This window comes from Sphaerodactylus townsendi, linkage group LG08 (genome assembly GCF_021028975.2).
Source record: "Sphaerodactylus townsendi isolate TG3544 linkage group LG08, MPM_Stown_v2.3, whole genome shotgun sequence".
Taxonomy (NCBI): domain Eukaryota; kingdom Metazoa; phylum Chordata; class Lepidosauria; order Squamata; family Sphaerodactylidae; genus Sphaerodactylus; species Sphaerodactylus townsendi.
The window spans coordinates 27,768,117-27,782,235 of NC_059432.1; the positions used below are offsets into that span (position 1 = coordinate 27,768,117).

General features: G+C 41.1%; 1 protein-coding gene across 1 annotated transcript in view; it reads right to left on the minus strand.

Moving 5' to 3' along the window:
* Nucleotides 1-14,119, minus strand: part of PALD1 (phosphatase domain containing paladin 1) — a 153,779-nt gene that overhangs the window by 12,879 nt on the left and 126,781 nt on the right. The window contains exon 20 of the mRNA XM_048505826.1: nt 8,430-8,585. Coding sequence (XP_048361783.1) covers nt 8,430-8,585 — 156 coding nt within the window. The remainder of the gene's footprint in view (nt 1-8,429; nt 8,586-14,119) is intronic.

The window sequence follows — 14,119 nt, forward strand, 5'->3', positions numbered from 1 at the left end:
GTCATTGATTGGCTACAGAGGTAGAAATGACCAAACCATCTCACACCAGGAGATTCCTTCATGACAAAGTCTTTTGTGGAGGAGAAGAAAAGCATGTAGTGGGGGAGAGAAGCTATCTTTTTGACAGGCACATTTTTGTTTGGCTTCGCACTCGTTCAGAGCAGAAAGATTCTCCAGCAAAGTGTGTTTAATTATCATCTGATTTTTATTCAATCCAGCCTCCCAATCACCTCAGGGCAGGATCCTAGCAATAATCCTGAGGTAAAGCAATTAGTTGACAAAAATTAAAAAAAACCAGAAATCCCTTTAGATATAAGCTTTATTCTAAGGCAAAACAAACAAAAAGTACAAACTCTAGCCTCTGAAGACATTCAGTCAAAGCCTAAGAAACCCAAGGTAAGAACAGCAAATTGATATGCTATGTTTTATACAGGCATGTTTGTGTATGCATTGTGCATAGAAATATACACAGCATCACACAGCCCAGGCAGAGCTAGCAAAGCTATTTACTCTCATCCCAATAAACCATTCTCAATGCTTGAATTTCTTCCTATACTTCATTTCAAAAACCTCAGGGTTTTGTGGGGTTTTTTGCATTTCTTCAGTTTCCAGTAGGTCCAACTTAGTTTTTAAGCACTTAATCTCCTTTAGGGTTTTCTTGTCCAAAGTCTTTATGTTGTTCTTCCAAAATTCTCATACTTTCATGTATATTATTTATTTGCTCCATTCTTTTTTCTGTTTTGCCGCTATCGCCAACAGTTTACCTTTTTTTAAAAAAAGTCCTTAATAATATTTCTTGGATTTTTATATTAAGGACACTGGAAAGCTTAAATTGTGTTTTTTCTTAATTGGATACAAAGCATTTACACAAATCAATGTGTGAGGATATTAATAAGTGGAGCTCTTACAGAGGAATTACAAATTGAAAAAGGAACATGTCAAGGCTGTCCATTATCACCACTGTTGTTTATTCTTGGACTGGAAGTTCTGGCAACAGAGATTAGAAGGGATTCACAAACTAAAGGTTTGAGTGTTAATGGAGAAGAATATAAGATGAAAAGTTATGCAGATGATGTAATATTAACTATCACCAATCCACAACTATCAATTAAATATTTGATGGAGCAAAGAGAACAACTCGGTTTACACCCAATTAACAAATAAAACTTTTTTTAAAAAATTGTAACAAAACAAGAAAAATTGATATTGGCAAAATTACAGGTGTGGTATTAGTTTGAATAAAGTTAAATATCTTGGAATGAATTTGAATGGGCATAATGATCTATTATTCAAAGATAATCTGGAACAATGTGGAAAAAGACAAGAAGATTTGCAAAGATGAACGAAACTAAAAATTTCACGGTTGGGAAAAATTGCTCCTGTTAAGATGAGTGTTCTACCAAAACCGAACTTCTTGTTTCAAATGCTACCGATCCATATAAAAGATAAAACTTTGAAGGAATGGCAAACCCAGATAAATAAATTCATTTTGAATTACAAGAAAGCCAGAATAGGATATAAGGACTTACAAGACAAAAAAGAGAGTAGAGGACTGGCATTACCTAATATTAAATTACATCACCAAGCAGTGGGATTGGTTTGGATTTCACAATGGACAAAAAATCCAGAACAAAGAATTGTTAACTTGGAAATTGCAGAATTGAATGCTGGAATTAATTGACAGAAAAAGTGGGACAGATTAAACATTTAAATCTAAAAGTCATGTAATAAAGAATGGACTTATGGGTATCTGGATAAAAATATACAAAAGATTAAGTTCCCCAATTTCATCATGAATGTCCCCACTAAAGACTTATTTTGACAAAAAAGGTGCAAAAGGACAATGACAGTATAATGTACAAAGAGATGATTAATACACAAGGAAAATTAAATCATGGAAGAGATTAAAAATGAAGTAAAGAAAATGCAATGACAGATACACTTTCAAACAGCTTCAAGACTGAGAACTAAGAGTGACAGAAGTGTTTAGGGAGCTGATAAGATATGAAATAAAAAGTACCCAACAAAAACAGCATTTGTTGGGAAGAATATAGAAACTTATGTTAAAACATGAGACTGGAACAGAATAAATGTATGATAAAATGGATGCAAAACTTCCAAGAAGAAATATCTTTCCAACAATGGGAATCACTATGGATGAAGAATATTAAATTCACGTGCCAAACTTTAAGAGGAAATTGGACAAGATGTTCTATAGATGGTACATCACTCTGAAAGATATAGTGAAGATGAACAAAAAAATTGAAAGGAATCTGCGAGAAATGCAAAGAAGAAAACGGAACTTTAACCATATATGGTAGACTTGTAAAGAAGTGGAGAAATACTGAAAAAAATATGTGCAGAAATAAAAAAAATACTGAAAATCAAGTTCCAAACAGACTCAAAGACTATTGGGAATTCCATAAAACTGCAAGAACTATTCTTATATTTATTAACTGCAGCCAGAGTAATATTGGTATACAAATGGAAAGCAGATACTTGTCCTGACCGAGAAATATGGGAAGACCAGACGAGAGGATACACTACAATGGCAAGACTTGTAGACAGATGTCAAAAACAGAAGTTTCATGAGAAATTGAAATTATATTTTTTGCATTGTGCTAATATGTCTAAATAAAGTTTTGGAGAAGTAAGAAAGGCAACTAAAATATGGTACTAATGTTCAAAAATAGATCCAGTACACTATTATCTGCAGATGTTTTTAAGAAGGAAAAAGGGCAACTGGATGATTTGTAGTTAATATAATTAATTCGTACCAGATACTTCACCTATTCCGATCTTTAAAAGAAGACTAATCTTAACAGATTTAAGACTGAATAAAGATAGATAGCAATGGCTTTATTTAATTTAGAATATGATAAAAGTCAAGACTCTTTTTAAATATATATGTAACCTTTTCTCATTTTTATCTTTGAAGGTTTATTCTTTTATATTTTGTTAGATCTATAATTATGTTATTTAAAAAATAAAATTGAAAAATAGGTGACAATTTTTAAAAATTAATTTCTTCCTGTATTTACTGAATATAGGTTACAAAAATCAGTCTGAGAACAATTCTAAGATCTGTTTATTCTTCTATCTCTATAGAGAAGCTGCTAAAGAAATGTAGCTATCACTATAAGCAGGAAGGACTGGGCCCATCCACTGTCTTTCCGCAGAGGCGTAGCAAGAGGGAAAAGTGTCCGATGCACCCGTGCGTCCTCCACCCCGTCCCACTCCGGAATGCCCCCACCACACCCCTAGTACACCCTCGCTACACTCCTACAGGGGCTCCCCCTTGGAGCTACGCCTATTTCTTCCTGACTTGGGGTTTATGTAGGAATAATATTCTTTTCTAGTGAGCTCTCTTCAGCAAAGGAGCAAAAAGAGAAAAATAGCGAATCGAAGAACTGATGAATCAGCCATAATCTGTGAAGAATGCACATAAATTCCATTCATTTCTGAGCATGTCCATTTGATCAAACCACATGGAGATTTATCAAAACACTATGAAGTATATTTTGTGCAGAGAACGCAGATGGAAATAATAGAGATCTGTTGGTACTTTCTTGCAAAGATGGGAAAATCTTTCCTCCATCACCATGCATTGCAAATAAACCTCTAATATTTTTTACAAACGGGAGAAGGTAAAAGTAACTGTTAGGTTGGGGGGGAGGTGTGATACAAAGGAAAGCAGCTCAGGTAGACTTGATACATGATCCCTGTATAAAGTGCCAGAAACTGACTGAAAATATCACTTCACACAATCCTTAACTACACTTAATCCTTTCAGAACACCCCTTCAACAAGAGGTAATGATGCTGTGTCAAGTTTTTATGGGATCTGTAATAGGGTTAACCTGACTAATGTTTGGTCTTTTCTCAAGTGTATAAATATGTGCCAGTAACAGGAAGAGGGCAAATTTTGTTTCTGTTCCTTTCACTGGGTTACAGATGCTACCTTACTGAACACATCTTAAAAATTTCATTCTCTTCTGTGCCACTAAGTGTGTGTGTTCTACGGAATTTTTATCTTGTTCCCACACCCCTCAATGAGATAGTGAAACTATTCCCCCTTCTCCATTTTATCTTCACAGCTACCCTGCTATGAAGGCTCAGAGAGGCTGAAGGATCCAAGGTTAATCAGTGTGCTTTTTGTCTCCCCAGTTCTAGTCTAACCACTGTACAACACTGTCTTCTGCATTCCACTGGGAGGAGGGGATTATAAGGCTCCTTCTCAGCATGAAGTAAGGTAGGAAGGGGTGTAAGCGGTATTAATGGTACAGCAGAGATTAATGGCTCCAAGTTCTGGTGTGTGGAAATATCATTGTTGGCATGCGCAAACAGAGTCCCAATCTAGGCTGGCCTGGGCTGCTAGGCTCGATTACTAGCATTAAACCTAAGACCTAGTTTTAGGGAAGCAGTGTAGGTAACTCTGTTAAGTGCTGTTAAACCCCACTGATTTCCATGCAAAGAACTAAAGCACGATCATTTACCTGGGAGTAAACTCGGTTGCTGGAAATGGGGCTTGCTTCTGAGTAACCCCTCCTAGGGTCGTGATTCACCCGTTGGAAGAGTTGCACGGTTGCTTCAAAGCAAAGCCACCGACTACCACCAAGCTTACTCCCAAGTAACTCATGCCTCGGAGCCAACCATTTTTCCTTAACTAAAACCTCAGTATTCAGGTTAAATTGCTGTGTTGGCACTTTGCAATAAATAAGTGGGTTTGAGGTTGCAATTTGGGCACTCGGTCTCGAAAAGGTTCGCTATCACTGTTATATCCTGACATGCAGAACATGATGGGTAGCTGTGTTAGTCTGCAGCAGTTAAAAAGAGCAAAAGTCCAGCAGAACCTTCAAGACTAACAAAAAGGTATGAGCTTTTGTGTGTCACAGCTTAGTCCATCTGAGGAAAGCATTCTGAAGGTACCATCCTGCAAATGACTATCAGCCACCATACCCTGGGAATTCTCTGTGGATGCTCCTGCTTTGCGGAATGACCTCCTGATGCGACCAGAAATGTTTCAAGTAAGCACTTGTATAAAGAGCGTTAGAATGACAACAAAAAGGGGGAAGTATTCAGTAAAATAAGTTATTGGATTACTCTGCTCCTTTTTGTTCAAAGTTCTCTGATTCTGCAATTTTGTTTTAAAGCACTGCTTGTTATATGTGTTACGCTGGTCTTCAATGCATTGTTTTCCAGTTCTGTAATCTGCCTTGAGACTCATAAGAAAGGTGGCCTATAAATGAAAAGGGAAAAAGGAGAAGAAAGATGAAAAGAGAGAAAGGAGACAGAGGTGAAAAGAGAGAAAGAAGGAGAAGATGATGAAAAGAGAAAAAGAAGGCTGGGATGGATGGGATGGGAAAGGGGCGGCCAAGGTGATGGACAGGGAAGGAGTGTGCGGGGGGAAATCACTTATTTTTTGCATTGTTGTAAGTCCACACTAGGAATTTTTGTTTGGTGTTATCCCACTTTATCTTTGCTTCCTCCAAAGAATCTTAGGGACTGCAGTTTGGCCTTGAACCTTCCAAGGGTCTCTGAAATCCCTCGCAGAGCTACAGTTCCTAGAGGAGAAGTACAGAAAACTCTGCTGTCCATGGTGTTATTCTCTGTGACTGTCATGGGAACTCAAGTTTATGTGCCAAATGACCATTGTGGGAAATGGCCTTTCCCCCAAGATGCACTGGTAGATTTATCTCCCATAACATTAATTCTACTGCTACTACTACTAAACTACCCTTAACTAAAGGACTACCTTTCTCAGTTTTTCACACTGTTCATACTACTAGGGCTGAGTATGTTCCCCCTCCCCCTTCTTTTCACTTTCTAGTTTTTAACTGGCTGCCTAATTAACCAAGATCTGAGTGGATGTTGTTGTCTAGATCTGAGTGGATGTTGTTAGTAAGAGGGTAAGGATCGGACTATGAGACAGGTGAAACCGGCTTAATCCAAGTCAGACCAAAACATTAGGTCAAGCTCTTTTATCACAGATCCCTTCAGCAGGAACTGCTAGGGTGGAATCTTGGCTCGACCACCCCAAAGGGCCTGATCGCCCCCAACGAGGAAGAGGTTAGGATCTTACCATACACATTCCTCAAAATGGGACGTTTTGCAAAATTAATTGCTGATCATTGCCTGCCTTGTCTCCAATAGCTGAAGAAATGTGACTTCCAGGCTCTCGATAGCTCCCACCTAGCTGAGATTTGCATTCCTCCAAGATAAGTGAAGATATTCTCAGGGTAAAGAACAACAAGGAAACAGCTGTTTTCCATGGGAATGAATCCTAAAGGAATGCAACAACGGGGTGTGTGTGTTTTGCAGGGTTTAACAGCGGTCCGTGGCATGACAAGAGGGAAAAAAGCTGTCCTCTGGGTCCTGGCACTACTCTCAGAGACAGCTGGCCGAACAGCTAGCAGCAGCTGTGAACAACTGTTGAAACTGAGAGGAAAGAATGTGAACTGGGCTGACAGAAACTGAAGACCCTAAAATGCAGGTTCTGTAGATCACCCACAATATGACTCCTATCGATGTGTACCATGCAGACATTTAAGCTAATGAAAACTCTCCCATTATAATTACACAAGAGCTTTGTAACCTTTACCATACCATCTTGTTAGCATCGTCGTGCAATAGCCAAGAGATGTCATTTAACATTTTCAACATTGGGGAGAGATGCGTTGCATAAATACCACTCCGAACTTAAACAGGGAATTGCTCTCACACCGTGCACGATGGCCAGAAGCAAGCACCTTTGCACAGGCTCTATTGTGATTACAATACCGATCCCCCTAGCTGACATCTTAGATGTAGGCTTTTCAATTTCTCAAGCACAGACCAAAAGTAACAAATATGTTTGAAAGAATGAAAGTTACAAATATGTTTGAAACCATGAGAGCCAAACAGCCGATGTTCAGAAACTATTCAGCTTTTAAAAAAACCCAATAAAATATATTGATAAACTTTACAAAATTCAGTATGGTAATCAGCCATGTTTAATATATTAATAATTCCACAGAGCACAGACTATGGCCCATTATGTACAAGGTGTCAGCTGCACAGCAGGGGCGAAACTTTGTTGTAGCAAGATTTCTTGTATGGATGTTTTCCCTAAAACCCATTCTCCCCATGCCACCACTTTAAGGATGACTTTAATTTACTTTGAGGCCAGAGCAGGGGAGATTTGTCAATGAGCAAAGCTTTGCCCTGGACCTCTTCCCTCTTCCCTCTGCCCACCACCAGCCCCTCACACTCCATCACACTCCCGTGCACACCTCTCCCCTTCCTCCTTTTCAGATTTGTTATTACTTCAATTTTTGTTATTTATTATATTGATATATCGATATAAACAGAGAATCACTGCAAAATCACTGTCTTTTATTGCATTTGAAAACCTCCAAATGGCAGATCTGTCATTTCCCTCCCGCTCTCATTTCCAGAGTTGTTGCAGTTAACAACAGGCTGGGGGAGAGGAATGTCTGTAGGATGACTTAGGAATGGGGGGCTAACAATTTAATAGCAAGCCTCTCTCTCCTCCTGCAGCAGCAGCAGCAGGAAGTATATGCGTGTGTGGAGGGGCAGGGAGAGATATCAACTCTAGGACATGGTCCCCTTCTTCAGCAGAATGTGGTCCATGGAACTACTTTGTCTCTTTCTTTGGGGGGTTATTTTTGGAAAGGGGCTACAATACCGATATAACTGCAGCCTTTTTCAATATAAGAAAGTCCTTTATCTTGCATCTACTGGATGTGATGAGATCTGTGCCTTTAAGAGGGATTTGATGAGTGGAGTTAAGAGAACCAGGAAAACCAGAGGCCCATTGAAAATTCAGCAAGCAAGCTGTGGAGCAGGCAGGGAATGCCTCCTCATGTGTAAACAGAGAAACACAAGGAGACCACACTATATCCCCACTGCACAGTTAAGAGCTTTCAGGTAAGCATTCCATGCTTAATGGGCCTATATCACACCTACTGAAAAAGGATAACAGGCCCAGGTAAGGGCGTCATAACTTCCTGAAGTTCCTCAGCATACCAACCCAAGCATGCATGTTTATATGGTCCTGGGATAAATTTATTCTGAAATTCTTCAACCCAACCCATATAAGATCAGAACTCATAACAGTTACGAAAGTCATCATTCTATTAAACTTGGCTGTGCAAAAAATTAAGTCCACTTTTAGCTGTCAAAAGAGGCTTGGAAGTATTGTTTAAGTATTATAGATATAGGGTATAGATTTTGGAGTACTTTCACTTGTCATGAGGGGGGGAGGTATTCACAACATATATGAAATCCTGCTTGTGGGATATTTGCAGGATTAGGCCAGAACAGGCTGGTTGGTCACCAAAATTTGTTTGCCTTTCAAAGATAGCCAGCATAATTCCCTAAAGGTACACAGCTCCCATGAAAGTGGCTTCCAGACGTTCACTGCTTTACCTCACGCATCCAGATGCTGAATGGCCTCTGCCAGGAGTCCTTTTTCCCCAAATGGAGGTACGCATTGAATAGGATGAGATAGATATAACGTTCCAAGTACTGCAGGCTCTTCAGCTGCAACGCACGCATCACCTTCTCTTCCTTGGCAGTTTTGCCCTGTAATAAAACAAACAGTCGCATGAGATCTGATATCACATTGATTTTCTCATGTAGCCTCTCAGGAGGACACGCTTGCCTGCGATCAAATGCAACACCACAGCAACCCACACAACGTCTCAGGGTGTTTTCTGAGGTTACTGTCATGGTGCTAGAACTGCTAAGGAGCAGCACCTTCTTGAAACATGAAGGGAAAAAAAGAGAAGGCACTGAGCCTGTGAGAAGAGTCCACGTGGAGACCCCAGTTTCCATGAGAGGCAAAGGTCATAGGGGAAAGGTTGCAATACAGGTCCCTATTTAGCCCATGAAACACTACATTCAATGTTGTTGCACTGAAACAGGCAATGTTTTACCCAACTGATTTGTCCAGAAACCTAGACAGGAAGAAAACAAAGGGGAAAAGGATGGGTGGGTCCAACGTCGTATTTCTATGCAGAGATTCACCAGCCCAGTGAAACACCTGTGGCACTGCCATCCCATAGCAGTCCAAAATGGTTCCCAAATCCTCATCCCAGGGAGAGGGGACCCCCCCAAGAACAAGATGGGTTTTTTTCCCCAACTGTTGCAATAGGAGTGGGCTATGACATAAACACTCCATAGCTCCATAGGCAAAAGTTCTCAAATGTGGCTTTGGATTCACCCTAGCATAATGAAGTTTGAACTATTTTAAAGTTAATTCAGGAGTCTGCAGAAGTGCACAAGTATACCCCCTATACTGAGCAGGGGCTTAAGATGCTTATTGGAAAGAATTTGGAGCTGCCCCCTTTAGACTCTGCTATCCAAAATGAATGCCTCATTGGAAATACTGAGGGCTGGTCCTAAAATGCAGTTATTTTCCTCCTTAATTTCCTCACACCAAGGAAAATCTCCAACGGCTGCTTTGCAGGTTAGAATCTCTATATGGAAGGCGTTTTCTCCACTCCGTGGAGTGGTGACCTGATTGTAACATTGCTAGCCTCGAAGCATGCATTTGGCCTGAGCACATGGCTAGTCTCTCTGTAGCGACATGTATCTGGTGATAAAAGACGCTTTCTGCAACTGGGCTAATATGGGAAGATGGTTAGATGGATTACACCACGCCACCCCTGTGATGTTGGAGGCTTCCCCACGGGTTTTGGCATCATATGAACCCTTGGAAAATTAAGTCCTTCATGCGATGAATATCCAACCTCATTGTAAAGGTGCCTAAAACAAGAGCACATTTTGAACTTGGCAATCCAAGCTCTCATTAAACACTGGCTTATATGAAAATCTTTCCACTTTCGAACACAAGAGCTCCCTCAAATAGAAAAAAAAGTGGTATTGGCTACTTTCACATACACATGCATAAAATTATATATTCACATCAAGGCTAGGAATAGGCGTTCTAGGAGATTTCAAGCTATAAATAGGACCATTCTTCCATATAATGTTTTGGTTCCTGACAGGCTCCCAACCAAGAATTAGCCCCCTCCCAATTTCTGCCCCTACCCTGACCTTGGCCGAGTCATGACCGTACACAGCCCTCACTGAGGTAGATATTTTAAGGTGTGTTTGGATTTTTATTCATAGTTTCCAACTGAGCATAGACGCTACCCATTTTTCAGACTGAACTGATATTTAAGTAACCACTTAGCTATAAGTAGAAATGAGCAATTAGAGCTTTATAGAATAGAAACACCATATGCAGAACTGGAAAAAGAAAGATAGACTTAACAGCTTGTAGAGTGTAGTCAGTCAGCCAACATAACAAGTCAGCTTCACTCCAATACTCCTGTATAAGGGTAGGCAGTTCGTGATCTGTATTATAATGCTTCCAAGTTCACAAGGAATATTGAAGTCTTTTATCAGCTCTGCCCATTCTTTAAAAGTGTGATCTGGCCACAGTGAGCCATGCTCTGGGAACATCCAAGTTAGACTACTGTACTGGGCTCTACGTGGGGCTGCCTTTTGAAAACAGTACAAAAAATTCAACCAGTTCAAAAAGTGATGACAAGACTACCATCAGTAGTTGATTGAAGGGACTGTATCACTTCTATACTGAAAGATCTGCACTGGCTACCTATTTGTTTCCAGACAAAATTCAAAGTCCTTGTTCTTAGACTCAAAACCCTGAACAGCTTGAGCAAAGGGTGTCTGAAGGACTATCTCCTCTCACACTGCCCAGCCCTCCGGTTAAGATCTGCCTCTCAAGCCCTTGTCACAGTGCCCTCACCTTCAGAGGAGAGACAGAGGGTAACTAGAGGCAGGGCATTTTCTGTGGTGGCACCTCACCTCATTTTCTTCAGAAGTAAAGTTGGAGCCAGGGGCGGAGCGAGGGGGAACTGCGCCTGGGGCATATGGGTGCCCTGTGCCCCCGCCAGCCCCCAAAACTCCCTGGTCACACCCCTACAGGGGCACATGTCTGGTGCGTCATGCATCCCCGCACCCCCTTGGTGCTATGCCACTGGGAGAAGGTTATTTGTAAAGTGTATAAGAATAAGAACTATCCACACTCCCGAGGTGCCCACTCCTTGTGTCTTTAATAATAATCTGTTCTGGATATATCTTCTCTAGTGCAAGGTAATTCTGCTACATGGTTGAATCAAGAGTGACTTGACCAATGCAGAGAGATGGCAGAATTACACAGATGGAAGACGACTGGAGGGACACAAAGCCAAAACAGTAAATCACACAGAGACCGCTGTGAACGGCCTCCTGCATAGTTGAATAATTTGGGCTTATAGGATCCCTTGTTTTGTTCATTCATTAATGAAACAAACCCTGCCCTCTGGCAGACAACGTGAAGGTCAATTAGCTATCCTACAGGAACACAGCAATCAGCTGAAGCAGCAATACTCAGTACTTGGGAGTCACATGTGTTTCTTTGACATGACTCCAGTGGCTTTTCTAGGCACTGTTCCCCAATGTGTCACCTGCCCCATGTTCTAAAAAAGGAAGCAAGGCCTTTGTGCTGTGTTTGGAAGGTAGTTCCCACTTTGAAGCAGCAGCTAAGGGATGGGAAAGCATCCTCTGCATTCCCATCCCAAGACCCAGGCCTAGCTGGTCACATTGAACAGAGTGTGCATCCACCACTACTGCAGTCTCCCAGGAAAAGAGTAAGCAGATCACAGTAGGGGAGAGATGGCAGTTTTATTTCCCTTTCTCTTTGACCAGCAAGCTTGCATACCTCCAGGGGCTTTGCCGATCTCACTCCATTGCCTGGCCTGCTGCTCCTTATGCAGAGCACAGAGCAGGAAGAAAGAGAGGGAAGCCCTCCCTCATTTTACGGACACAAAGTCTGCCTGGGTGATAGGGCTGCCAACCTCCAGGTGGAGGAGCCTAGAGTTCTCCTGCTGTTCCAACTGATCTCCAGCTGACAATGATCAGTTCACTGGGAGAAAATGACCACTTTGGAAAGTGGACCCCATGACATTACGCCCCCCAAACCTCCACACTAGAGTTGGCAATCCTAAGACAGACAACTCTGCACACTCAGAAGCAATCTGGTAATTAAAAGGATGGGTGGAAAGTAACATTAAGTTGCAGCTGATTTTATGGTGGTCTCCCACGGCGAGAGGGTGATTTGCCATTGCCTACCCCTGCATAACTCCAGACTGAAGAAGGGCCAACTCTGCTTAGCTTCTAAGATCTGCAGGGCTAGCCTGAGCCACCCACGTCAGGGGAATTAAAAGATTACAGCTATGTATTCAATATTCATAACTATATCATGTGTTAGCTTGTGTGCATGTTTGGAGTGGCACACAGGGCATGCAGTGCTCTTGCAGTTGACAGTAATTACTAATAGGGCTCTCTGCAAGCCATGGAGTGAATACCACTGACTTAAAATTACTCTTAGCAAGTGGTCAGTGATGAGCACTGTAACTTTTCAGTGCAAACCAGTCCTGGCTGTGAGTAGCTAAAGGAAAAAGACCATTAATTGATATTATTGTTTCTAAGTTAGCAAGGCAATATATGTCCACCCAACATCATTTGACCACCAGATTGTTGGAAAAGTGACTTAACAACAGGATAAATAGAACATTGTAACACCAAAGATATCCATAAACTGTGATTTCTACTTTCCTGCTAGGATGTTACAGAACCATCATAATTGTTAGAGCAGGACAGACACACACTGTTGACTGAGTTCAATGATTCCAGTTACGCAGAAAGCCCCTTATTCAGAACCAGCCATAATGCCCCAAGGTAGGCAACTGGGATTTTAAAAAAAAATCTATTTAAAGCATTTTATGCCACCTCTCCAATCAATCAGGGTCCCCAAAGCAGCGCATGTAAAAACATGAAAACATTTGAACGATTAAAAACAGCATTTAAAATTATAAAATAATTCAATAAAAACACATAAACAAACAATAACAGAATGAGGAAGTAGTAATAATGGTTACTTGGGAGTATGTGAAATGAAAGAAGAGGTGGAAGAAGAGTAGTTTGGATTTATACCCTACCTTTCTCTCCTGTAATGAGACTCAAGGTAGCTTACAAGCTTCTTTCCCTTCCTCTCTCCACAACAGACACCTGGAAAGGTAGGTGGGGTTGAGAGAGTTCTGAGAGAACTGTGACTAGCTGAAGGTCACCCAGCAGGAATGTAGGAGTGTGGAAACATCAGATCAGCCTCTGCCACTCAGGTGGAGGAGTGGGGAATCAAACCCGGTTCTCCAGATTAGAATCCACCAGCTCTTAACCACTACACCACGCTGACACATCTCCCTGGGGAGAGAGTTGCAAAGTTTTGAGTTGCCAGTTGTCTAGCCTCAAATGGTGGGGGCGACCAAAGCAGAGGCTCTAAAAATCACCAGAGTGAGTGGTAGGTTCGTTGTGTTGATCGCAGGCTGTACAAGGCTTTGAAGGCCAATACAATAGAAATGTCAATATATTGCGGTATTCACACTTCGCCTTTTCAAGGATATGCAGAAATGGCTTCTTACTGAAATCAGTAGTTCAGTACTTTATCACTGAAGGCACATCTCGGTACCCTCTGAATGATACGGCAAGAAGCTGCAAACTCTGCCATTATTAATCTGTTCTGAATGGCAGGATGATCAACCTGCTCCATTTACATTTTAAAATGGTCACTTCCTTTGTTTTGTAAATGTTAAGCAGAAAGAAAGAAGAAGGCAACCCAAGAGTCTCCAGAAAGTTGTAGGTCTCAAATGCAAACAAATTAACCATTGTTGTGATTCAGATTCTGCACAGCTGGGAAACAGGCTCCCCTCGGACAGCTATCCTGGGTTATAACCCAGACTTCCAAGAGACGTTTTGTTCTAATTAAACCCACTTTCCACACTCATAATTTTAAAAATATCAGTGTCTAATGATAGTTTTACAATGCAACAACTTTTAAAGTCTGCAGCAGGCCTATTCTGTGATCTCTCTTCCCTAAAAATTAATGGACCCGTGGGACAGCTGCCAGGATATTACAGTAGAATATCAGAGGGAGAGAAAATGAAATTCATCATTTGTGGCAATCTGATCTTGCTTTGTCTTTCCCTGTATCAAGCATCTGCTGTTTCCTTCTTCCATTGGAGCACCCATCTGCAGAGTTCTGTACTCTT